Source organism: Mirounga angustirostris, unplaced genomic scaffold, assembly GCF_029215605.1.
Source record: "Mirounga angustirostris isolate CCGP_5_RB_7025 unplaced genomic scaffold, mMirAng1.0.hap1 SCAF_16, whole genome shotgun sequence".
Lineage (NCBI taxonomy): Eukaryota > Metazoa > Chordata > Mammalia > Carnivora > Phocidae > Mirounga > Mirounga angustirostris.
In genome coordinates, this window is record NW_026991724.1 from 55,574,880 (window position 1) to 55,599,570 (window position 24,691).

General features: G+C 43.6%; 1 protein-coding gene across 39 annotated transcripts in view; it reads right to left on the minus strand.

Moving 5' to 3' along the window:
* Nucleotides 1-24,691, minus strand: part of LOC123856141 (KRAB domain-containing protein 5-like) — a 119,853-nt gene that overhangs the window by 44,170 nt on the left and 50,992 nt on the right. For 14 of the 39 annotated variants that reach the window (XM_064581865.1, XM_064581866.1, XM_064581846.1 and 11 more), the window contains exons 2-4: nucleotides 15,138-15,213; nucleotides 11,977-12,103; nucleotides 11,398-11,493 (exon numbers count right to left, since the gene is read on the minus strand). In XM_064581865.1, the coding sequence (XP_064437935.1) occupies nucleotides 11,398-11,493; nucleotides 11,977-12,103; nucleotides 15,138-15,152 (238 nt within the window). In that variant the 5' untranslated portion in view covers nucleotides 15,153-15,213. Of the gene's footprint in view, nucleotides 1-11,397; nucleotides 11,494-11,974; nucleotides 12,104-15,137; nucleotides 15,435-21,853; nucleotides 21,979-24,691 lie in introns of those variants that run through there. The other 25 variants (XM_064581845.1, XM_064581849.1, XM_064581841.1 and 22 more) reach the window with 18 other exon arrangements.

Genomic DNA, 24,691 nt, shown 5'->3' on the forward strand with positions numbered 1-24,691 from the left:
GTGGGTGAAATGACTGGAGTACATTAAAATTAAGAACTTCTCTTCATCACAAAGTCAAGAGATAGAAGTAGAGGTATAATGAGAGAAAAGACAGGGTCTCATTCTTAGCATATATACACTACAAAGTCTGAAGAAAAGGATATCACAACAGAAAAAAAGAATCATAGTAACTAACTAGACACTTTGAAATTATCCCAAGGTTAATGCCCAACTCCGTAGTAAAAGGAAGTAACAATAACAAAGGAAATAAAACCAAGACTTGGTTACATCCCATACCAACTAGAAGCCTACTGTGAAAAGGACATAAACTCCCAAGTTTTGAAAATTATGTGACTAAGCCAGATCTCCCATACGCTGCTAGCGAGTGTGAAAAATTATACAAAGGTTGTGGGTTGGGGTTCGGTAATATCTGTTAAAGTTGAATATCTAAACTATTTAATGACAATTCACTCCCAAATATAGAGACAGCAGATTTTTTTTTTTTTTTAATTTATTTGAGAGAGAGAGCAGGAGTTGAGAGGAGAGGGACAGGTAGAAGCTGGCTCCCTGCTGAGCAGGAAGCCCGATGCGGGGCTCGATCCCAGGACCCCGGGATCATGACCCGAGCCAAAGGCAGACGCTTAACCATCTGAGCCACCCAGGCGCCCCTCGACAGCAGGTATTTATACATGCTTCATTAAAAGACAAATTATAGATTTTACACGCCAGTACTAGTCATGACAGTCATAGACTTAGAACCATCCACTCGCCTATTAATAGTAGAATGCTGCAGCCAATTGATAGTCACATAATGAAAATGGATCCATCCAACTCTAATGAATGGTGCACTACAACGTGCAGTAATACAAATAAATTCACAAGCAATAGATGGAAAGAAAAAAATTTCCAATTACAAAAGAGTTCCAGTCAGTTCCCACTGCCTGACTGCGTTTACATAAACTACAAAAACCAGGACAGGAATCCACTGCCTTACGAGTTAAAGGGGTGCTGAGCTTTGTGGAAAGTTACTGAGGAGCACAAGGGGAACTTTATTTTATTTTATTTTAGATTTTATTTATTTATTTGACAGAGAGAGAAACAGTGAGAGAGGGAACACAAGCAGGGGGAGTGGGAGAGGGAGAAGCAGGCTTCCTGCCGAGCAGGGAGCCCGATGCGGGGCTCGATCCCAGGACCCTGGAATCATGACCTGAGCTGAAGGCAGACACTTAACGACTGAGCCACCCAGGTGCCCCCCCAAGGGGAATTTTAGAGGACAAACAATATTCTGTTTCTTGATCTCATTGGATTATAGAGATGTGATCCGTTTGTGAAATCCCACTGAGCTGTTAACCTAAGATCTGCTTATCTGACTTTCCTTTTAAGAAAAATCATTAAAAAATAATGTATGTTAAAAGATAAGTGTCATAACGTAGATATAATGACAAGTTGAAATTAAAGTTAGGAAGTAACTTCACACTGTGACTAGATTTTCATGCTATATGTTAATAATAGCGAAAACAATATGGTACTAGGTATACAATATTCACAAAAAGAATGAAATGTAGAATTATTTCCTTAAAACACATGAAAAATTTTTAAAAAATAGATAGGGTATAAGGAAAAATATTAAAAAAACGTGGTACTTCCAAACCCCAGTATCTCCATTAGAATATTAAACATAAATAAACCAATTGTTCCTGGTAACACTAAACTTTCCTTGAATATATTCCATTGGAATTTTCCTAGAGCTGTAACTTTAACATGAGGATGAAATTGGAAAAACCAAAATGAAAAACAAACCATGTAGTGATAACCAATCAAACATGCAGCATGGCAAAAATAAGTATCATAATGAATAATCTTTAACACCAAAGGATTTTTTTCATTCTTCTTTTTTTATTTTTAAAGATTTTATTTATTTATTTGAGAGAGAGAATGAGATAGAGAGCATGAGAGGGGGGAGGGTCAGAGAGAGAAGCAGGCTCCCTGCTGAGCAGGGAGCCCGACGTGGGACTCGATCCTGGGAATCCAGGATCATGACCTGAGCCGAAGGCAGTCGCTTAACCAACTGAGCCACCCAGGCGCCCTTTTTTTTTTTTTTTTGAAGATTTTATTTATTTATTTGAGAGAGAGAATGTTTTCATTCTTCTTAGTAGTGTTATTTTCAGTATCTAAATGTATACTCTTTTCTACTTCATGGGTAACACAATTTGTGTATGCATATTTATACACATATAAAAACATATATACATATACATACTTGTATATAGCAAAACATTATTTTTCCCTTGTGAGACATAACAATATTCATCACAGAGGGTTGACACCATCAAGATGGTGACATAAGTAGATCCCACTTCCGTACTTCTCATAATAAGCTCTAGAGCAACTATTCATATAAGATATCACTGGGCAATTCTCAGGACTCATGGGTGTCGAGACTGAAGCAAACCCCAGACCGCCACAGAGATCAACAAGGACAGCATGAGAAAGTTAAGAGGAGGAGTTTCACTATGACCACACAGTGGGCCAGCACAGTGTCCCACCATGAGGGACCACGGAGAACTATGATTACTCCACCAAGAAGAGCCCAAAGTGGGCCTCCAACATTCCTCAAATGGCAGGCCACTACCTCGGTGGCCCACTCAGGTCTGACCTCATGGGGATCCCTGGGGAAATCTGTGGTGTTGGACCACTGTGGATCATATAGACACAGAGAAGGTGGGTAAGGCTTAAGGCAACCAGTGTTCAGATCTTGGAAGACTGCCAGACCAGACTGTCTTCCACTCTGGAGTGACACCCAATCAGAGATCCCAGTGACTCTGCCCACTTGCAGAGCAGAGATGGACCCACCCAGTCAAGGAGCTCTGTCAGTAGGTGTACCTGACTTGGAGCTCCAGCCAGTAGGTTGAACTAGAGCATGGAGGCCATTTGATGGCCCCGTCTGAGCAGGCATCCAAGTTGGAAGTCACTTCCCACTGCCGATCATAACCTCCACTCCTGCCCCATCAGGAAACCTGAACAAAGACCCTGGGCAATCCCAGAGCCTATCTTTTAGGTCTACTTGGGGAGAAAGCCAAGCCATCAGCATTGCCCAAGTATTGACTAAAACCTCTTACTCTTCATGACCAGGAATTTGAACCATGAACCCAGGCAGTCACAGAGTCTTGCCTATAGCACTGCCCACCAACAGAGAATGGCCTTCCGTCCTGCAAACCTTTGAACATAACCTCTGGTCCCACTGGACCAGGGACTAGCCAGCATTGGCTTGGCAACTGCGCAGGGGCCCACAGTTGTCAACAGACACAGGTCTGGCCCTCTGTGAATGCAGAAAATAAGCTGACATTGAAATTACGCAAATATTTTAAACGAGAAGCTGTCATAATGCCTAGGGTTCCTCTAGAAGGAATGACAAATAATTGGCTACATTCAGATGACTGGGAATAAAACCTCTCAAACTTGGGGCATCTGGGTGGTGCAGCTGGTTAACTTTCCAACTCTTGGTTTCTGCTCAGGCCCTCATCTCAGGGTCCTGAGATCAGGCACTGCCTTGGGCTTCATGCTGAGCAGAGTCTGCTTTGGATTCTCTCCTCTTTTCCCTCTGCCCCACCTGCCTGTGCTCTCTCTATCAAATAAACAAACAAATCCTTAAGGAAGGGAAAAAAAAAACCTCTCAAACTTGCTTTCATTCCATTTAAGTAAAGGAAAAGGTACGGATACAAGAGTGAGAAATTCTGCAGTATTCCAATGAAAACTTGGCACAGTCAAATCAGTCCAATTTTCAAATGCACAAAGGCTATTTGATTATTTTCCGAAGTTCAATATTCACATTTAGATAGAAAGGATTCAGCATGAAACATGACTTGTGGGCTACCTCTCTCATAAAAAGTAAAAACCAAAATAGTCACTAAAGCCTGCCATGTTCCTTTGCGTAGTATGTACAATGTATGTCCCGTGTTACTGATGCTTTTTATCTACTGTAATGTATTTAAAGTTCTTGATTCTGTGGGTTAGTGCTAATATTGTTGTCCTTTTACTAACACAAAGGATTTAGTTCAAAGAAGGTTTACTGATCCACTCAATTATTAGTAGAATCAGGGTTTGAATCTGGATACCCTACACATCAAGATGATGCACAGAGGTCAAATGCCCTTCCAGAAGGCGACCTGTGCTTGGATTCTCTTTCCTCTCTGACACTCAGTGGTTCACCCGAAGTCTTCACACACAAACAGCCTCTGTGAAAGTGAAATTTCCAGCCCAAACCAGACACACAGCCCGAGTGGCATTCTGCTTGACTATGGAGAACCAGACACAGAGTTCAGGGGTCCAAGGTAAAGACACAGGAAAGGTACAGCACATACATGAGTCTACTTTCACACCTGGAGAACCAGGACTCCAGACCCGTGTAACTGACTGCCGTCTACATAGGCTAACCTCCTTACTGAAGAACATAAGCATACACGTGTGCCCAGACATTGGTTCTGAAAGTGGGTTCTCTAGACAGGCACCCGAGAAAGTGTAAGAAAGGAAATTCGGGAGACTGCACCCCAGAACTACTGACATGGTGATGTGGTGATAGACCCAGCAATCCAACATTTACTACTGTTCCTGGTGATTCTGACATGGGCTAAATTTGACTACCTCTGTAGTAACTAAGTCACAGGTCATCTGCAACTTGTCCACAGATATGTCACTCTAGAAACTGTCTGTGGTCACACTAGCGTTGGGACAAACACACACAACCTACACAAGGCATGTTTTCTTTAATCATAAATGAATTTGACTCTCACACAGTCTACCTTGTGTTAGAGTCCTTCCATCTCTCCCTTCTCTCAATACCTTCCTCGAGCTTCATGGGATCACCCCAAACACACTTCTGTTCACATTCTAGAATGAAAGCCATCCAAATTCAAGTGAACTGGAACTTATTTACATATTTTATGAAGTTATGAAATGCATACAAGACTTTAATACAGGGCGCCTGGGTGGCTCAGCTGGTTAAGCGACTGCCTTCGGCTCAGGTCATGATCCTGGAGTCCCGGGATCGAGTCCCGCATCCGGCTCCCTGCTCGGCAGGGAGCCTGCTTCTCCCTCTGACCCTCCCCCCTCATGTGCTCTCTGTCTCTCTCATTCTCTCTGTCTCAGATAAATAAATAAAATCTTAAAAAAAAAAAAAGACTTTAATACATGTTATATTATAATGGCATTGAATATAGCATTCTCACTATGATGCTGTATTTGATGATTTTACCCTAAGACCATAAATATTGCACGCTGAAGGACCTTTAATTAGTACTCCATTTGGATGCAGAATAAACGCCCTGTGCATTAAGATGAAGATAGGCTAAATCTCAGGGCCTTTACGAAAGAGCTAGTTTCAGTGCAATGTGTGATTGCCTTTCTGTCATATGCTGTGAAACAGATCAGAGAACAAGAGCCATTCACAAACGCCTTACATGGCCACCTGCCCTACACGTATATATGGCTACTTAAACTGGCCCATATAAGGATGAGTTATGCTCAATGACATGGAGGGAAGAGTGCCGTGCGGAGGATGGCTTTCCCCGAATGAGAACAGAAAGGCTTCAGATCAAATTCCCTAAGTCCTATCAGACTTACGCTGCCTTCTTGGCTGCAAGGAACACGGTTTGATGCCTGGGGGGGGGCGGGGGGGGGGCAGGTATCTTGGGGCCATGAGAGAGCAAGAATAAACACGATGCCTATAGGTAGACAATACCAGAGGGAAGAAATGGAATCAGAGTACACTCTAGGGTGTCTGAATCGTTTTATCCAATATGAGCATCTATCTACTCACTATGTACCTAACACAAAGTACACATCTTTTCTATAAGTACACTTCAACTTTTTCATGGTGTATCTTCACACAAAGTAACAGGTACTGAAAAATGCATTATTATCCTTCAATTGAACCACTGTGACATATGAGTATAACATACTACCCAAATTTATCAGTTTCTACAAATGATAAAAATCCTCTTGGGGCGCCTGTTTGGCTCAGTCATTAAGCGTCTGCCTTCGGCTCAGGTCATGATCCCAGGGTCCTGGGATCGAGCCCCGCATCGGGCTCCCTGCTCAGCGGGAAGCCTGCTTCTCCCTCTCCCACTCCCCCTGCTTGTGTTCCCTCTCTCCCTGTGTCTCTCTCTGTCAAATAAATAAATAAAATCTTTAAAAAAAAAAAAATCCTCTTTCCCCTCAGATCAGGATGGGTATGAAGAACAGCATGGGCTACGAAACAACATAGGGACATTAAGACTAAAAACTGGGTGGGGCGCCTGGGTGGCTCACTCGTTAAGCGTCTGCCTTCGGCTCGGGTCATGATCCCAGGGTCCTGGGATCGAGTCCCGCATCGGGCTCCCTACTCCTTGGGAAGCCTGCTTCTCCCTCTCCCACCCCCCCTGCTTGTGATCCCTCTCTCGCTGTGTTTCTCTCTGTCAAATAAATAAAATCTTAAAAAAAAAAAAGAAAAAGAAAAAGAAAAAAGACTAAAAACTGGGCGGAATGTCTGAAGCAGACATGCTCACTGCAGGGGACTCATGATCTGCTCCTCAGGTAATCAGTGCCCTGCACACAGTGCTGAGTACAGGACTAGATTCATCAACGGGCTGAGTGGAAGTGAGAAAGGTCCCTGCCAGCTGTGGGTCAGCATCCCTGGAATGTCATTCATGTACAGTGAATCAGACCTATGTTACAGTTATATACCTGGGACACCAGAGTTTCGTGCGACCACAGCCTTGCTGCTTCTGCCTAGTAGTATCCAAAAAGCCTTCTTCATCTTCAGCGTCAACTCAGTCAAATGACATCTCGAATCTATGCCCACAAATATCCTCTCTCCACCCACTCCCATCCCTATACCTGGAAAGGTACAGTTAATCTGTCACCCAATAGCACCTGGCCCTCAGAACCACCAGAGAATTCATGAAATCATGAGTAAAGGATCTGACATCCCTGAATCCCAGAAAACTACCACATTTCCCAAGTCCCCAACTCTGTGACATTTGTCATCACCAGAAGATTCCTTTTTTTTTTCCCCAAGATTTATTTTGACAGAGAGAGAGCGCGACAGCGACAGAGGGAACACAAGCAGGGGGAGTGGGAGAGGGAGAAGTAGGCTTCCCGCTGAGCAGGGAGACCGATGCGGGGCTTGATCCCAGGACCACCTGAGCTGAAGGCAGATGCTTAATGACTGAGCCACCCAGGCGCCCCCAACCAGAAGCTTCTTAAGACCTTGCAGTGACCAAAGGGACCTCTCTACCAGTTCTTTCCCCCACATTACAAGAGTTTTCCAGGGGCACCTAGGTGCCTCAGTCAGTTGCGCGTATGCATTCAGCTCAGGTCATGATCCCAGGCTCAGGGGGAGTCTGCTTCTCCCTCTCCCTCTGCCTCTGCCCCTCCTTCTACCCCTGTTCTCACTCTCACTCTCTCCCCCCTCCACTTTCTCAAATAAGTAAATAAATCAAATCTCTTACAATTGCCCATATTTGCTTTAGTAAGCCTTATCTCCCTCTCGAAGGATACCATCATCATGTTTTATCTGTCCTCACAACTCTTAGTACCAAGTGCCTGAAGTAATCCTGTGGCCCATTGATGGTGTTTTCCTATTCTACCAAGGATGTGGTGATGGCATACGATTTAAATCTTACATATGGTCTCAAATGATCCAGTTACCAACCACTTCCCATTCAATTAAAAATTTAAAGCTGCTCCTAACAACCGACAAGGGGCTGTGGAGCCTGTGTGGGAGGGAGAGAGCAGTGACAAGGCAGTCTCCGTAACATAGGAAAGGAGGACAGCTGTGTTGCCTTAGGTCATAAAGGAGAGAAGGACATGGAAAAACTGGAGAAGATTTGGAAGGAAAACAAGTGAAATTAATCTTTCTAAGTTTAGACTCAGTAGTGCCGCCTTGGACAGGTGTCCTCTCCCAACATGAAGAATTCATGCCAATTCTTTAGCCTAGATATTTTTCATGTCACCTTGGGCTGCATCATCACTCCCAATACAGTACTGTTTTCTTCCTAAGTTTAGAACATCTACTAAGCCTTGACCACTGTCCCATGCTTAGTCCCTTCAAATGAATGTTAAAACAACCATGACTCAATGAAGTCTCCAACTTTTCACCTAATCAAACTGTTAGAATAAAGTGACTACCTTGGATGATGTCATTTCCAAGAAGGGAAAAGAATAGTAAGTAAAGAAATCTCACTTAGTGTTCTTCTCTACTTGAGAAGGAAGAAGTGAAATGGAGCAATTAAACTACATGGAATTTAATATGCTCAGTGAGGAATTACTCCCCTATTTAGGTGGATTTTTAAACACCATGTCATTTCATGCAAAGTCTTCTTAAAATCCCTGACTAAAACATATAAGCAATAGTTCCTGAACACTGGAACAAGGAAAACAGAGTAGATCCTACCTGAGAAATAGGGAGGTAAACAAGACATGATTTGCATGGGGAGATTTTCAAGCCAAGGTACATGAGATTTAGGAGAAATAAATTCAACACAATGTAGAGAAAATTATTCCCATTATGAATCTATCCCACTTTTGTTTACTAGGAAATCATGAATTTTGAAATTTGGAAAAAACCTTCTTTGCTCCAATATTCCCTCTCCTTCTGAAGATATAGGAACACACACACATACACACATACGTACTCCTTCCTAATTATTCTTTTATTCCGAAATATATCTTTAGCTTAATATAACACTTTACATTCTGTGCATATCAAAACCATAAAATGTTGTGTTCTGTATACTCATGAAAACAAGCAATGAAAAATATAGGGTAAACTTTTATAAACAGTAATTGAAAATTCTGTAGATATGGCTTGTAATCATGTATGTATTGACTTTATTCAATTAGCAGTTGTTAAGTAGGACCCCTAGGGATTGCGTGATGAGTCATGGTTCAATTAAAAACAACAAGGAAAGTAAAATAAAGTTTACTAGTCATAGATCCTGGAGGATGTACATAATATGCCTTGAGGGACAACATGAAGAGGTCAAGACTAAGTGCAGGCAGAGAGAATGGCAAGAACTGGGGCAGATGCCTTTCTGAGAGTCCATGGTTGAAGTGCTTTAGTGTTCCCAGGCGAAGGCGAGAATGCACAACTCAAACCAAAATGAGTGGAGTATGGTAAACTGTGCGGGGATCTTCTCTAAGGAGGGCTTAAGGTAAATATACTGCCAGTGGACACGCTCACAAAGGCTACTGAGGAAGTCACCTCTGCTTGTCATTCGGGGGCTTTTATCTAGTGTATTTGCTACTGGGTGGGACTAGAGTCAGCTCAAACCCCTGCAGGTAGTCTGGTTACACAAAATGAATTCCAAGGCACAGTACCAAGAAATTGTTTAGCCACACTCTAATAAAAAACATCTGTATCATCCTTCTTAGAAGCATCATATTGCTCTAGCAATTACAATAAGGAGGAAAATATGTATTACCTAAACTTGGGGAAACTAATCTCAAATAATGATGTTAAAGGCCACAGAGAAAAAAAATTATTAGTGACATCACCCCACTGCTTTAACAAATACAGGTGACTCTTGACTCTTGAGGAAAACAGGGATTCAAAGTACCCAACCCCATGCAGGTAAAAATCCATGTAGAAGGTTGACTCCCTAACATTTAATTTCAATAGCCTGCTGTCGACAAAAAACCTTATCAAAAACAGTCAATTAGGGGCGCCTGGGTGGCTCAGTCAGTTAACCACCTGCCTTCGTGTCAGGTCATGATCTCAGGGTCCTGAATTGAGCCCTGCATGGGGCTCCCTGCTCAGTGGAGAGCCTGCTTCTCCCTCTCCCTCTCCTGCTCCCCCTGCTTGTTCTCTCTCTCATTAAAAAAAAAAAACCCAGGGCGCCTGGGTGGCTCAGTTGGTTAAGCGACTGCCTTCAGCTCAGGTCATGATCCTGGAGTCCCGGGATCGAGTCCCGCATCGGGTTCCCTGCTCGGCAGGGAGTCTGCTTCTCCCTCTGACCCTCCCCCATCTCATGTTCTCTCTCTCAAATAAATAAAATCTTTAAAAAAAAAAAAACAAAACCCACAGTCAATTAATATATATTTTGTATGTTATATATGATATTCCTACAATAAAGGAAGCTCAAGCAAAGAAAACGTTAAGAAAATCAGAAGGAAGAGAAAATACATTTACAGAACTGTACTATAATTAAATCTCACTGTAAGTAGACCCACACAGTTCAAAAACCCACGTAGTTCAAGGGTCAAGTGTACTTTGTGTTTCTGTCTCTTTACGTACAATGTTGATGAACGTGGGGCAGGCTGAGGTTCGTGTAGGGTAACACTGCTTTCCAGATCAGTGTTAACACATTAAAATCCATTCAGTGCTACTAATTAAAACATATTAATTTCAAATGCACTCTAAAAAACCCACTGCGGTATCACTGTATGATTCTTGTTCAAAATACCCATTACAAGCATTCAAGAACCATTCTTGTTCCTCTGAGATAATGATCTGTGGGTTGTGCTTTTCATGCTTTTCAAACTGAGGTTAATTATTGAGTAAAAGTGGATGTATGCTAATTTTACACCCTTTACAGAAGAGTTATCTATACTTTCCTCAGATGTCTATGAAAATCTCTTCATTTCAGTGGGACAGCTAATGTTCTTGACTTCTATTAATTGCTAAAATGAAGATACATCCAGATTTTAATGAATTGCCAGCATATTCTCCTTAATCAGCAACCGGCAAGTTATTTAGGATTTTTTATTAATTTGAGAGAGAGAGTAAATGAGTGAGCAGGAGTGGGGGGAGGGATAGAGGGAGAGGGAATCCCTAACAGACTCCACCTCATGACGCCGAGATCACAACCTGAGCAGAGACCAAGAGTCAGATGCTTAACTGACTGAAACACCCGGGAGCTCCCTGGCCAATCTATTTAAAAATCAAAATGTTTCTCTATCTTACTTTATTTTCATCATATTTCTAAAAAGATTTTATCCTTTATTTAGAGAAAGAGCGTGTGAGAGCATTACCAGGGGAGGACCAGAGGGAGAGGGGGAGAGCGAATCCCTAGCAGACTCTGCTGAGCCCCAACATGGGGCTCCTTCCCAAGACCCGAAGATCATGACCCAAGCTGAAATGAAGAGATGAATGCTAAGCTGACTAAGCCACCCAGGTACACCTCTGTATCTTACTTTAATGTAAATAATGATTCCCTGAACACTTACTTCACCATGATTTATATCACTCTTATACGAGAATATAAAAGCATGATAATGTTGGCTAGCAGATGTCCCTCTGTGAGAGACAGTGACATGAAACTGGGCTCCTCCAACTGATTTTCATTCAAGGAGACCTACTTGAACCGCATTTTAAGGTCTGTCTTCATCATTCACATTTGGACCTCACCTCTGTCATCTGCTTCATTCATTCCCACCTACCTGGATGAAAGGCTACTGTCTTCTTTCTCTTCACATTCCAAGGGTCCTTCTTTTGCTCCAAAAAGGAGACCAGATCAGGCTTTGACACAATGAGACCTGGTTAATAGAAAAACGGAATATAACTATTGCTGGAGATTCTTTCAATCCACTATTGTGCTCAGGAGAGAACAGAGAACATCGCAGAATTCTAAAAGGTGATTTCCCATCCCAGACACTGCTGACCAACAGCCCCTTCAGAACATGCAGGAGTTTCAAATATTCACATCCTAACTTGCACTTCCAAGTACTACCGATACAATGGTAAGGACGAAAAACTGGAGTTTAAATGCGGGCAGCACCATTTTATGCCCCTCCGGGTTTAGCACTGCCACTAATCTACAGAAATGATGTTACCTTAAGGAAGGGGAAGCTAAAGCTGAAATGCAAACATCAGGGATTTTTGTCTACATCTACAAACCCTTACTTTTGTTCCTTAGTGCAGTGCTTTGAATTCCAGTTGTGCAAAGAATCATCATCCAAGAGAGTCTTCAAAGATACATACAAATGTGGTTTGGGAAATCTGGAAGGAGTTATTCTCACCCAGGAAGAGGAGGTGTCCGTAGTTCTCTAACATCACATCCCTGTACAATTCCCGCTGAACGAGGTTCAGGCATCCCCACTCCTCCTGAGAGAATTCTATGGCCACATCCCTGAATGTCAGCAGTCCCTGCAATAAATACGACAGTGACCCAGTGGCCATAGGCAGAGTTTATAATAGTCCCTAAGATCAAAGAGGGAGTTAATGTCACCAGCTAGACTCCCCAACACCTGGCCTTCACTGCCTGATTGTACCCACCAAACTTTATCTCACATTTGACTTAACCTCTTCTTTCCGCCTTATCCTTTACTTCAACCAAAACACACCATGGGCAGAGTCTCCTGTGGTGAAAGCAGAAACTATCCAATAAAAGGTAATGACTGCCCAGGGGATGTGCTTGGGCTGGCCCAGTTTGAGGCAGAGGGACCAAGGTGTAACCCATGGAGTGATCTACAGTTACCTTTACCTCATTGTAATACTAAAATTCTCCACCTACGGAGAAGCACAAACGTCATTTACCTAATGTGCGAAGTGTTTTGTTAAGGTCCATGTGCAACTTTATGCCCAGCTCTACATAAGATGACAGGCTCCCCTTTCTAAATATCTACCCTACCCCTAAAGAGAAGGAAATCATTTCCCCTTGCTTTGTGAGTCTCTGCTTTGGAAGTTATCCCCTGTAATCTTATTTCCTACAAATCAAGTTTCTTTTGTGTTACAACCCCACCTGGTGTAGTTTCTATTTGTGACTCAACAAGGAGTCAACTCCTATTAGTAGAGTTATATTAGGAGAACTGGTTCTCCTTAGGTGAGTTTCCTGTTATCTGCAGTAAGGTAATTTTTAACACAATAATATGCTCTCATGTACTGTTTAACTTCGAGGTAAGAGGATGGCAATGATCCACAAAACCATTATAAATACTGTGTGTTTATCCAAGAGAAGTTGTAAATTGAAGGCATCAATGTAGGCATTCACATTATTGAGTACTGTTGTTTATTATCATACATTGTAAGTTGTGTCTATTTCTTACATGCAAAGTGTTGGTGGGTTACAAATGTATTTATCAAATTCTAATGTGATTAGAATTTCACAACATTGTGCATTGGCAGTATCATGAAAATGCAGATTCTGTTCAACAGTTCTGGGGTGGAATAGGACTCTGCATTTCTAACAAGGCTTTAGCCTATGGGCAAGGAACACATTTATGAATAACGAAGAGGTAGAACTCAGAAGGAAGGAATTCTTGGAGGACTTGGAACTGAATGGGTTTTATAGCAATTGGTTCTAGGTTCTACTAGAATAGCGCGAAAGGCAACAACGAGCCTTTCTGAGCATTTCGTAGTAGATAGCATCTAACAGTTTTTCATATATTAATAAAAAATAATAATAATCGAAGAGAGTGAACACATTATTCTTATATTTTTTGTGAGTATTTTGTCAAATATCCAGGACATCCAGTACATTCAAGGGATCAGGTTTTAACCCAGGTTATGGGTCCCAGAGTCAACTGAAAAGGACACGCAGGTCAACATACCGAGAATACTCTAAACCAATGTTCATAGCAGGTGTCAAACGTTGACAAGAATAATGGAAACAAAAAGTTATGCACGTGAAATTATCTATCTTTTTACATTTCATGCACCCATCCATACATTTAGGAAGTAGTTATATACACATTAAAAGTGACAGAGTAGAAAACTGTCATGGTGATTAATTCAAGAACCACTTTCCATGACATGACACTTATAAATCACTTTGTGGATGATGATGCTTCTGTTTTTCTGTTCTCACCTTCACTTGATAAACTATCACTTTACCCTTTTGTGTCCTTGAGATTCATTCTTTCATCCTGCCACCAGACAAGAACCTGCAACAGTTTGTTCTTCAGAGGCTGCTTTTAGGCAAAGAGCCTTGAGCAATGGAATGCGGAAAGGGGCAGTGACCCACCTGGCTGAACACCACACGCCCATCAGGTGACCCACCCTGAAATATCCCTAGGCCCTAACTAACCAATTAACTACTTACAACCAGGTTCATTTCCCCAAAATGGGAAGATTCCATCTGTATGAATACCGCCATATCTTTCCCCTTTAATTAACAGCCCCCACTTTCTTGCAGACAGCCCTTCTGCAGTCCTGTCCACAGCTCCCTTGCTCTGGATTCAATGAACTTCTATCTCCTTTGTTCTGCCTCAGGTCAATTCTCACTTCCCCTGCCAACAGCTTCCACCTAATCATTGCCCTACATTTGGGGGCCCCCATCCGATCAAGAGACACTCCATTTAGGCACCACATCCTTGTGGCTCCGAAACAGTAAATCAGAATGTCAAATTATGAGAATACAGTTGATTTATACAAACTTCAATCACCTACACTTTCCCTGTCCTGTAATATCTAGTTTATTTTAGATACAGTATCTTTTCCACATTCTAAAGTGTACGACCCCCCCTTTTTTTTCTCAGAGAATATTCCAAGTTATTTTGGGCCTCATATCCACTGTGTTTATTTATGCATTTTCTTACTCCTAGTCTACATAGAGCTGATAAAGCTTCCAGATGGGACCTAAATAAGACCATCCTCCTTCACTGATATCGCAGGCCCAGACCCTTTTCAGCAATAGGAATCTTTAACCCCACACCTTCCCCGTGGATCTGTCACCAAGGGAGTGTTTTCAATAATGGTGGGCAGGTCTTTCATTCACTGTGACAACTGTTGATGGCCTACTGGAAGCCAGGTTGGAGAGAAGGGATAGAAGGCTCTGGCTTACAGAGAAGAAGTGTTCTAAAGACCTAATCTTGAGCATCATTTCTGAAAAGGTTTAAAAATTAGGTGTAAACATAAAGCAGAAACATCAGAACTAGAAAAATCCGTATTTGAAATTTATTTTTTTTTTAAAGATTTTATTTATTTGACAGAGAGAGAGAGAGAGAGAAGGAGAGAGCAAGCACAAGCAGGGGGGAGCAGCAGGCAGGGGAGAAGCAAGCTCCCGGTTGAGCACTGAGCCCAAAGTGGGGCTCAATCCCAGGACCTTGGGATCATGACCCGAGCTGAAGGCAGCCGCTCAACCGACTGAGCCACCCAGGCGCCCAGTATTTGCAACTTCTAAATGTGAGGAATTTCAGGAGAAAAAGATGACAGGGCCTCTGAACTCAGGAACAAAGCTTACCTGAGAACTGGCCATTTCTTCTTTCACTTCCTCCTTTGGAGTTCTTCTTCAGAAGAGAGTCCAGGAGAAATCACAGCTGCATCAGGAGAAAATGCTTTTAAAGCCACCAACAGAGCCTCTTCACCTGTAAACTGCTCACCTGCAGGTGGGATTTGGAAATGCAGAAAAGGCCCAATTTCCTAGCCTTTTATGTCAGGAGCTATTCAGAAACAATGAATTCCTCCTTGGAGACCAATCTTTGCATTTTTCCTTCTCTGCTTTCAGGGCGCCTCCCCAACCAGACACACACAACTTCTGCTGGAGCAGAAAGAAAGAAGAAAAGTGTGACGCATGGACCTGAAGCTTCCAGATTCACGCACAGGAGACCATGTTACTCCTCCCTGAGCCAAAGCCTACACTCAGCTGTCTTCTATTCATGGGAAGCCCTCCAATTAACCCTGGCTGCACCTAGAATCGCCTGGAGCATTTAATTCAAACAACACTGTTGTTCCCACCCACACGGCTTGACAGAATCTGGGCTGGGGGGCACCGGATATGATCCTTTCTTAAAACTCACACATGATCCTATTGGGAAGCATTTGGGGAGGTGACCAGGCAAAAAGCAATAATCGAGGCCATGTTTGATATTCCGATTTAATCCATGCCTTGTCCACTGATCAGAGTTTCTGGAGATTTACACTTTCTCCCTCTTTCTGCTACACGGAGGGAGACAGTCTTACAAATGGAGTTTTCCCCTGGAAATGCCAGTGTCTCTTACAAAATAACCAGACTAGGTTTCAGAGCTTTTTCTTTGCTGTTTCTTTTTTTTTTTTTTTAAGTTCTTATTTATTTATTTGAGAGAGAGGGAAAACACAAAGGGGGGAGTAGCGAGGGAGAAGGAGAAGCTGACTCCCCACTGAGCATGGAACCCATTGCAGGTTCGGTCCCAGGACCCTGGGATCACGACCTGAGCCAAAGACAGGCGCTTAAGCGACTGACCCACCCAGGCACTCCTGTCTGCTCTTTCTCTCAAATACCCAGCCTAGGGGTGCCTGGGTGGCTCAGTGGGTTGGGCGGCTGCCTTGGGCTCAGGTCATGATCCCGGAGTCCCCAGATTGAGTCCCGCGTCGGGCTCCCTGTTCAGTGGGGAGTCTGCTTCTTCCTCTGACCCTCTCCCCTCTCATGTTCTCTCTCTCTCTCTCTCTCTCAAATAAATAAATAAAATCTTTAAGGAAAAAAATTTTTTAAAAAACCCAGCCTAAAGTAAGCCTTATGCTAAAGAGACATATTTTGGGGTGACAAAATGTGCTCTTTCCGTAGGTAAATAATTTTCCAAATTGAATGTACTTTTTAAATTCCCATTTATGTAGAATGTTGTGGTTTGGAATCAATGGCCAAGAAAGAATTCTTGAGACATCTTTGACGCAAAAAGGTGGTTTTATTAAAGCACAGGGATAGGACCCGTGGGCAGATAGAGCTGCGCTTCGGTTGCAACAGGTGACTGATTATACACTTCCAAGTTGGGAGAGCAATAAAGACAGCACAAGTTTCCAAAGCATTTTGGGAACAAGGCTTCCAGGATGTTGACAGGGCTAGCTATTTTTAGGGAAAAGCTCATTTATTTCTGTTCAGTAAACCCTCAGTCATTAGACACTTCAGATGTATATTGGTGGGCCATATGCTTGGGGGATAATTACTAACACGTATCTTGGGAGGTAGAGATAAAGGAAGTCTCCAAAGAATTTTTTATACGTTAACATAGACTCACAGGATCCTGGGAGGTAGGGACGTTATTGTAAGGTTGTCTTTTGCCCTTAGCAAAGAGTCAACATCCAAGCAGTTGAGCTCCCACAGGAAGGTCACTCTACCTGTTTCAAGGATTTGGCAAGGGGCTGTTGGCAGTAAAGAGGCTTAATTGTTTCTTTTGCCTTTGTTTCCCACATCACCATCAGTAGTAAATGAGAATTCTAATTCAATATTTTCACTGAAATTTAGCCATTCTAGAAAATAGTCAGTGGTTTCTCACTGTAAAATATGAAGTAGTCTTACTATGGTTCTCCTGGTGACTGAAACTGAGGCCACTTAAAAGCATCAAGTTAGGGGCGTCTGGGTGGCTCAGTCGGTTGAGCGACTGCCTTCGGCTCAGGTCATGATCCTGGAGTCCCTGGATCGAGTCCCGCATCGGGCTCCCTGCTCGGCGGGGAGTCTGCTTCTCCCTCTGACCCTCCTCCCTCTCGTGCCCTCTGTCTCTCCTTCTCTCTCGCAAATAAATAAAATCTTTAAAAAAAAGCATCAAGTTGAACAAAATCAAAATGGCTGCACTAAAACATCCCTGAGGCATGATATTAAACTAATTTTTTTCTCTTTTGAGAAACCTCCCCTCCTCCCTTATTAGCCCCCTTTTTTTTTTTCTTTTAAGGAACCTGGTACCACACTGAAAACATGATAAACAAGGCTGGAAGCACAAACACAATTCCTGTCGAAACCAGCTAGATCCTGTTGAAGCGGGAGTGTGAGGTTCTTATCTCAGGGAGTCAAAGAATAAATCTCCAGGACAAAGGAGACTGAATAAAGTGATAAGAGTTTTATTAAGCAAGGATACCGAAAAAGCTCTCAGGAGTAAGAGGGGTCCCGACAGGGTTGCCAACGTGGGCCTCCACTGACAGTCTTTTATTTAGAACTGACCAGGGAGCTTGTGGCCTTAACATTCCTGTGAAGTCTGGGTTTGTTTTTTGTTTTTTTTTTTAAAGATTTTATTTATTTTTTAGAGAGCGAGCGAGAGAGAAACAGCATGAGAGGGGAGAGGGTCAGAGGGAGAAGCAGGCTTCCTACTGAGCCGGGAGCCCGATGTGGGACTCGATCCCAGGACCCTGGGATCATGACCTGAGCCGAAGGCAGTCGCTTAACCATCTGAGCCACCCAGGCGCCCTGAAGTCTGGGTTTGAGGAAGGGCTGGTGATAACATCTTTAATGGCTCACTTCTTCTTTGGGGCCTGGTTATTCTTTGTTGGTCACAATGTGACTGCCATAAAAAGACCCCACCTCTGATGCCCAAGGGCAAGATGGTCTGGTTTGTTTCCTTATCCCTGGTTTCCTTGTGCCTGAGCATTTTTGGGATTTCTGTGAGCCTGATCATGTAGCCCTATACCTATCGTTCCCTACCCAGCCCCACATGTCTCTTAACTCAATGAGACCCTTCAGATGTGTATCAGTGGGACAGGTATTTGGAGGATGATTGCCAACATGTATCTTAGGGGGAGGGGGAGCAGGAGATAAAGAAGTTTCCAAAGGGGGCGCCTGGGTGGCTCAGTCGGTTGAGCGACTGCCTTCAGCTCAGGTCATGATCCTGGAGTCCCGGGATCGAGTCCCGCAACGGGCTCCCTGCTCGACGGGGAGTCTGCTTCTCCCTCTGACCCTCCTCCCTCTCGTGCTCTCTGTCTCTCATTGTCTCTCTTGCAAATAAATAAAATCGCAAATAAATAAAATAAAAAAATAAAAAGTTTCCAAAGGAATTTTTATATGTTAAAGTAGACTTACAGGATCCTGGGGGTCAGGCTAAGATGACCTCTTGCCCTTAGTAAAGTGTCAACATCCAGGCAGTTGAGTCCCTACAGGAATGTAACTGCCCACCTCAAGGGCTTGCCAAAGGGCTGCAAGTAGTAAGGAAATTTAATAATTTTTCTTCTGCCTTTGTTTCCCACAGCACTGTATTTCCCTACAAAACCCCCGACCCTTCCTCTGAGTGGCTTGCAGTTTTGAAGGCCCTAAACTGCTGCACCCTCTCGCAAAGCAAGAAAGGTACTGTTCCTCTTTATCCCAAACTTTGCCTTTGCATTGTTTTGGCTCTGAAGCACGGAGGTCATTTTTTGCCAACAAAATGAAAGTGTAGGAGAGGAAAACATTTTTCTTCATCTGTTCTCAATTCTTTGTCCTTTTTTTTTTAAGATTTTATTTATTTATTTATTTGAGAGAGTGAGTGAGTGAGAGAGAGAGAGAACACAAGCAGGGAGAGAGGCAGAGGGAGAGGGAGAAGCAGACTCCCCACAGAGCAGGGAGCCCAACGTGGGGCTCGATCCCAGGACCCTGAGATCATGACCTGAGCCGAAGGCAGATGCTTAATCGACTGAGCCACCCAGGTGCCCCATAATTCTTTGTCCTTCTAATAATTAAGCAGACACAAGACAGGTTCACAAGAGGAAAACAAAGTTCTTAATATGGGAACCTCAAAGATACTGAGTAAGGGGGACACCTGGGTGGCTCAGTCGGTTGAGCGTCTGCCTTCAGCTCAGGTCATGATCCCAGGGTCCAGGGATCGGGTCCCGCATCGGGCTCCCTGCTCCGCAGGGAGCCTGCTTCTCCCTCTGCCTCTGCCTCTCTCTCTCTATCTCTCATGAATAAATAAAAAAAAAAAAACTTAAAAAAAAAAAAAAGATACTGAGTAAGGGACAGGTGGGGCTAGGTAGGAAGAGATAGGTAGGGGGCTACACGACCAGGCTCACAGAAATCCTAGATGTGTAGAAATACCGAGGTGTAAAGAAATCAGACATAAGGGAACATAACCAGACCATCGTGTTTGTCTTAAACGTCAGAGATGATATATTCAAAAGAGAAGTAATCACAGTGCTATCAGTGGTAGAGACTTTAAAAAGATTTAAGTTCCCTGGTCAGTGTTCAATAAAATCTTAAAAAAGAAAAAATAAATAAAAGACCAACCATAAAAGCCTTTAGTGGTAACCCATTCAGGACCCCTCTCACTCTGGAGAGCTTTCTCTTTCTGTTCTCACCTTCACTTAATAAACTTTCACTTCACCCTTTCGTGTCCATGAGATTCATTCCTTGACTCCCTGAGACAAGAACCCTGCAACAATATGAGACTCAAAGACAGGTGATTGAAAGATAGGCGATTGATGCTTACATGCCCTTGTGACTCAAGGAGAAGGGGCTAGGGATTTAGAATTTCAGAAAGGAGGAAGTATATTCACAGGAAAAAGGAAAGAGCAAATGTTTGTCAAACAAATGTTTGCCACACCAGGCAGGCCGCTCTTTATACAAGGTTCATCCCTGGGGGGCGCCTGAGGGGCTCAGTCGTTTAGGCATCTGCCTACAGCTGGGGTCATGATCTCAGGGTCTTGGAATTGAGCCCCACATTGAGCCCCACATCAGGCTCTCTGCTCAGCAGGGAGTCTACTTCTCCCTCTGCCCCTAACCCCACTCATGCTCTCTCTCTCAAATAAATAAATAAAGTCTAAAAAAAAAGTTCATCTCTGGTATTAGCTCTTTTCCTGGCAAAGGTACCTCATCTAATATATTCTTGTACATATATCAGCCTCCAGAAAGAAGGAAATCCTTCCATTTGCAGCAACAGAATAATCCTAGAGGACATTCTGTTAAGTTAAATAAGCCACACACAGAAAAACTGATACTGTATGAAATCACATATATGCAGAATCTAAAAAAAGGCAAAATTATAAAAGATTAGCATGTCTGTTCCCAGGGGCTGAAGACGGGGTGAATGTTCAGATGTTGGTCAAATGGTGAAATGGTTCATGATGCAGGATGCATAAGCACTGAATGTTTAATGCACAGCATGGTGACTGTAGTTAATAGGAGTGTATTGTACACTTCAAATTTGCTAGAAGAGGCTATCTTAAGTGTTCTCACCACACACACACACAGATCTTAACTATGGCAGGTGAAGGATGTGTTTATTCCACTGACTGCAGTAATTATTTTGTAACCAGGACTCAAGAGTGCAAGAACACCTGGCTCCAGTGGTCCCACACCTAGTTCAGCCACTCACGGCTGACAAAATCCAAAGGCAAGAAAGACGACCTTGGCTGCCTCAGGTTTGACCTCAGACTTTCCCGCTGGGTTCCTTCCAGCTTGTCTCCTGGCTCAGCAGGAAGACCCTGAGGGCAAAGCATCCCCTGAAGGGAACTGAAGCTACTCGTCAAGCAACCGGGACCGCCCCGAGCCAGAAAGACCCCACCCCCCGATGGACTCCCAGACAAGGACAGATTTGACCTTGGCTGCCTGCCTGCAGGTACCCCCTCACTTTTGCCCCCCCCATTTTTCTTACATAAACCTGGAAATATTTCCAGCACTTTGGAGACAGTCTTTGAGACATTACCTGGCTGTCTTCCCAGGTGTGGGCCTCCCTGAAAGAAGTTCCTCTCTTGTCTCCCCCCACCCCCCCCCGCAATGTGTCTTTCTGCCTTGGATTTTGTCAGCAGTGAGTGGCCAAAACTGGTCCGTTTGGGACCCCAGGAGCCACGGGCTCTTGCACCCCTCCCTGCGCCCTGGCCAACAGCAAACAGATGAGTGGTAATGATGAGGGAGCAGAAGGCTGGCTGAAGACAAAGCATAAGCGGACACCCTGCAACCTCCCCCCACACCCCACTCCTGGGTGGGACCTGTGTGACATTCTTCCAGGAAGTTCCCAACTATCTTAATGTTAATGCCTTACTAGAGGGGTAAACAACCTTCACTTGACAATGGCAAGGTCTCCTTGCCTGTGAGTCTTCTTTAATATACAAAAATCCTTTTGAAACTTCCATTTCCCTTACCTCCCCCAACCCCATAGTATATAATCAGCCACCCCTCACAAGCCTGGGGCAGCAGCTCTTTCTGCCCACGGGTCCTGTCCCTGTGCTTTAATAACCGCCATTTTACACCAAAGATGTCTCAAGAATTCTTTCTTAGTCATTGGCTCCGGACTCCACGCCACTGAACCTCACCTATATTCCAAAACCCCATCAGCAGCAAAACAAGAAAGGAATTTACTTCAGGAAGGCCACCACAGAGAAGGCGGTGGAGCAACAGCTCAAAGATGGTCTCCAAATTGCTGAATGTGCTTCCGGATCTGGATAAAGAAAATACAGGGCAAAGGGTGGTGATACATACAGGTGGGAGGTAGAGGTCAGGCCGGTCACTGTATTGGTGTTAGGCATTTGGGGTCTTGCTGGCTCAGGGCAGGCCCTATTGTTTGACAGTGTAGTTTCCTTTCCCTTCCTGGAATGCTTTGCCTACTGGGCCTTCCGCCCGAGCTAAAAGATAAGCTAGCAAGAACGGAATCCATTACAAAGTAGAGACTTAAGGTCGAAATGGAGACAGTTGAAAAGTACTACCTGGTCCTCTTTCCATTTCACAATATATATGTATATTTACTCTTTAAAACCTGGGTGACTGCTAGATGTTCAGAAATGGAAAACGGGGTGCTGAACGGGTTGGCTCTTAAAGCTGTCATGGAACAAGAATGCCCTGTTCCCTTTTTGGGGAGTAAGAATTCCTGTCCCTTACAAGGTCGTTCTAGCTGTGCTAAGAATTAAATTGACATGAGACAGATGAACAAGTGAGAATAAAATCTAATAGCACACATATGGACATAGGGGAATCCACAAACACATGCAAATTCCAAAGTCAGGCAGGCAAAATTAGGTATGTATGTCATCCCGGAACCAAGAAGAAGGGGGTAGGAGTGTGGGATTTCAAGATAAAGAAATGCAATTGACAAGGTAATAAGGAGAAGAGCAGGTGTTTGGTGAAGAGGTTCCAGACAGCTGCCCCCACTCCCCGCCAGAATGTGCCACTTTGGTGTATGGATTTTTTTTTTTTTTTAAGATTTTATTTATTTATTCATGAGAGACAGAGAGAGAGAGAGAGAGAGAGAGAGGCAGAGGGAGAAGCAGGCTCCCAAGGAGCAGGGAGCCCGATGCGGGACTCGATCCCAGGACCCTGGGATCATGACCTGAGCCGAAGGCAGACGCCCAACCATCTGAGCCACCCAGGCGCCCGGTGTATGGATTATTTTGAGCTGAAAGCAGAAATGTTTGTCCCTCACTTAACCACATAGAAGAATCTAAATTGAAGGTCTTTTCCAGAATAAAGGTTATTAACAAATCGATTTTCTCTGAGTGACTCATCTCTATTGTAGGGCAAATGTCTACCAAACATCTGCTTTTCCTATTGCCCTGCGAATTACATTCCTTTCCTCTGAAATCTCAGATCCCTACCCCCTTCTCCTCAGTTCAGAATCACATATATACCTCATTTTGGCTGTCTTTAAAATTTCCACGTCTATGTAGATTCCTTGTACAAATGCCATTAACTTTGATTTTCTCTTGTTAATCTGTCTCATGTCAATTTGATTCTTAGTCCAGCTAGAAAGACCCTTGAAGAGGACGTGAGTTCTTGCTCCCTGACACTGGTAATTAGATGTTTGCTCTGCCACACAGAGGGATCACTCAAGTAAAATTTATCTCCTGTAATAACCCTCGTTTTGGAAAGGGCCCCCAATTTAGATTGCTCTCTATAGTCAAGGGAGGAGCAAAAGTTTCTCTTGGGCCCACAGGGTCTTGATTGCCTTCAGGTCCAAATAATCCACATGCCAAAGTGGCACGTTCTGGTGGGGCCTGTCCCAACCCCTTTCAGGCACAGAATTTAATGAGAAAGTAAGGCACCAAACAAACATACAATCTTGGTGATGTAGTTTTGGAATGTTGGTGAGATTGAGAGCCAACGGCCAAGAAAGAATTCTTGAAATGTCTTTGGTGCAAAAAAAGGTTATTTTATGGGCGCCTGGGTGGCTCAGTTGGTTGGGCGGCTGCCTTCGGCTCGGGTCATGATCCTGGAGTCCCGGGATCGAGTCCACATCGGGCTCCCTGCTCGGCGGGGAGTCTGCTTCTCCCTCTGACCCTCCCCCCTCTCATGTGCTCTCTCTCATTCTCTCTCTCAAATAAATAAATAAAATCTTAAAAAAAAAAAAAAGGTTATTTTATTAAAGCACAGGGACAGGACCAATGGGAAGAAAGCTGCTGCAGTGTGGTTGTAAGGAACGGCTGATTATACACTATGGAGTTGGGGGAGGTAAGGAAAAAGGAAGGTGTCCAAAAGGATTTTCATAGGCTAAAGAAGACCCTCAGGATACTGGAGACCTTGCTATTGTCAGGTTAAGGTTGTTTTTCCCTCTAGCAAAGCATTAACATTAAGACTGTTGGGAGTTTCCTGGAGGAATGTCATACATGTCCCACCCAGGAGTATGGTGGTACAGAGGCTGTGGGGTCCAGCTTCTGCTTTTGTCCTTACCTTGCCTTCTGCTCCCTTATTACTTGCTCCCACATATCTGATTTGGGGTGTCAAACATTAGCACCTACCATTGAGATGTGGGAGGAGCAGTGAACCAAACCTCTGACCTGCTCTAATCTGTTCAATGACGGGAGAACCCAGGGTGGGGCCAGACCTAGAAAAGCTTCAGAAGAGAGGGTTCTGGGTGGAGCTGGAGAGGCAGAGGGCTCTAGGCTTCCTTTTTTTTTTTTCCTAGACTTCTGATCTCCTTGCTAATTGGATATTCCCAGTTCTCTCTTCCTAAATTTGCCTAGCAGAAACTTTTTGTACGATTATATTCTACCTAAACCAATTTCCTGTTTATTTTGTAACACAAATAATGAGCAATTTAACATAAACACGTAGAGATTTCCGGGACAATACTATTAGAAACTGAAGTTGACCCTCGAAAGACATGGGTTTGAAGTGCATGGGTCTACTTACACAGAGATTTTTTTTTTTTTTTTTTGGAT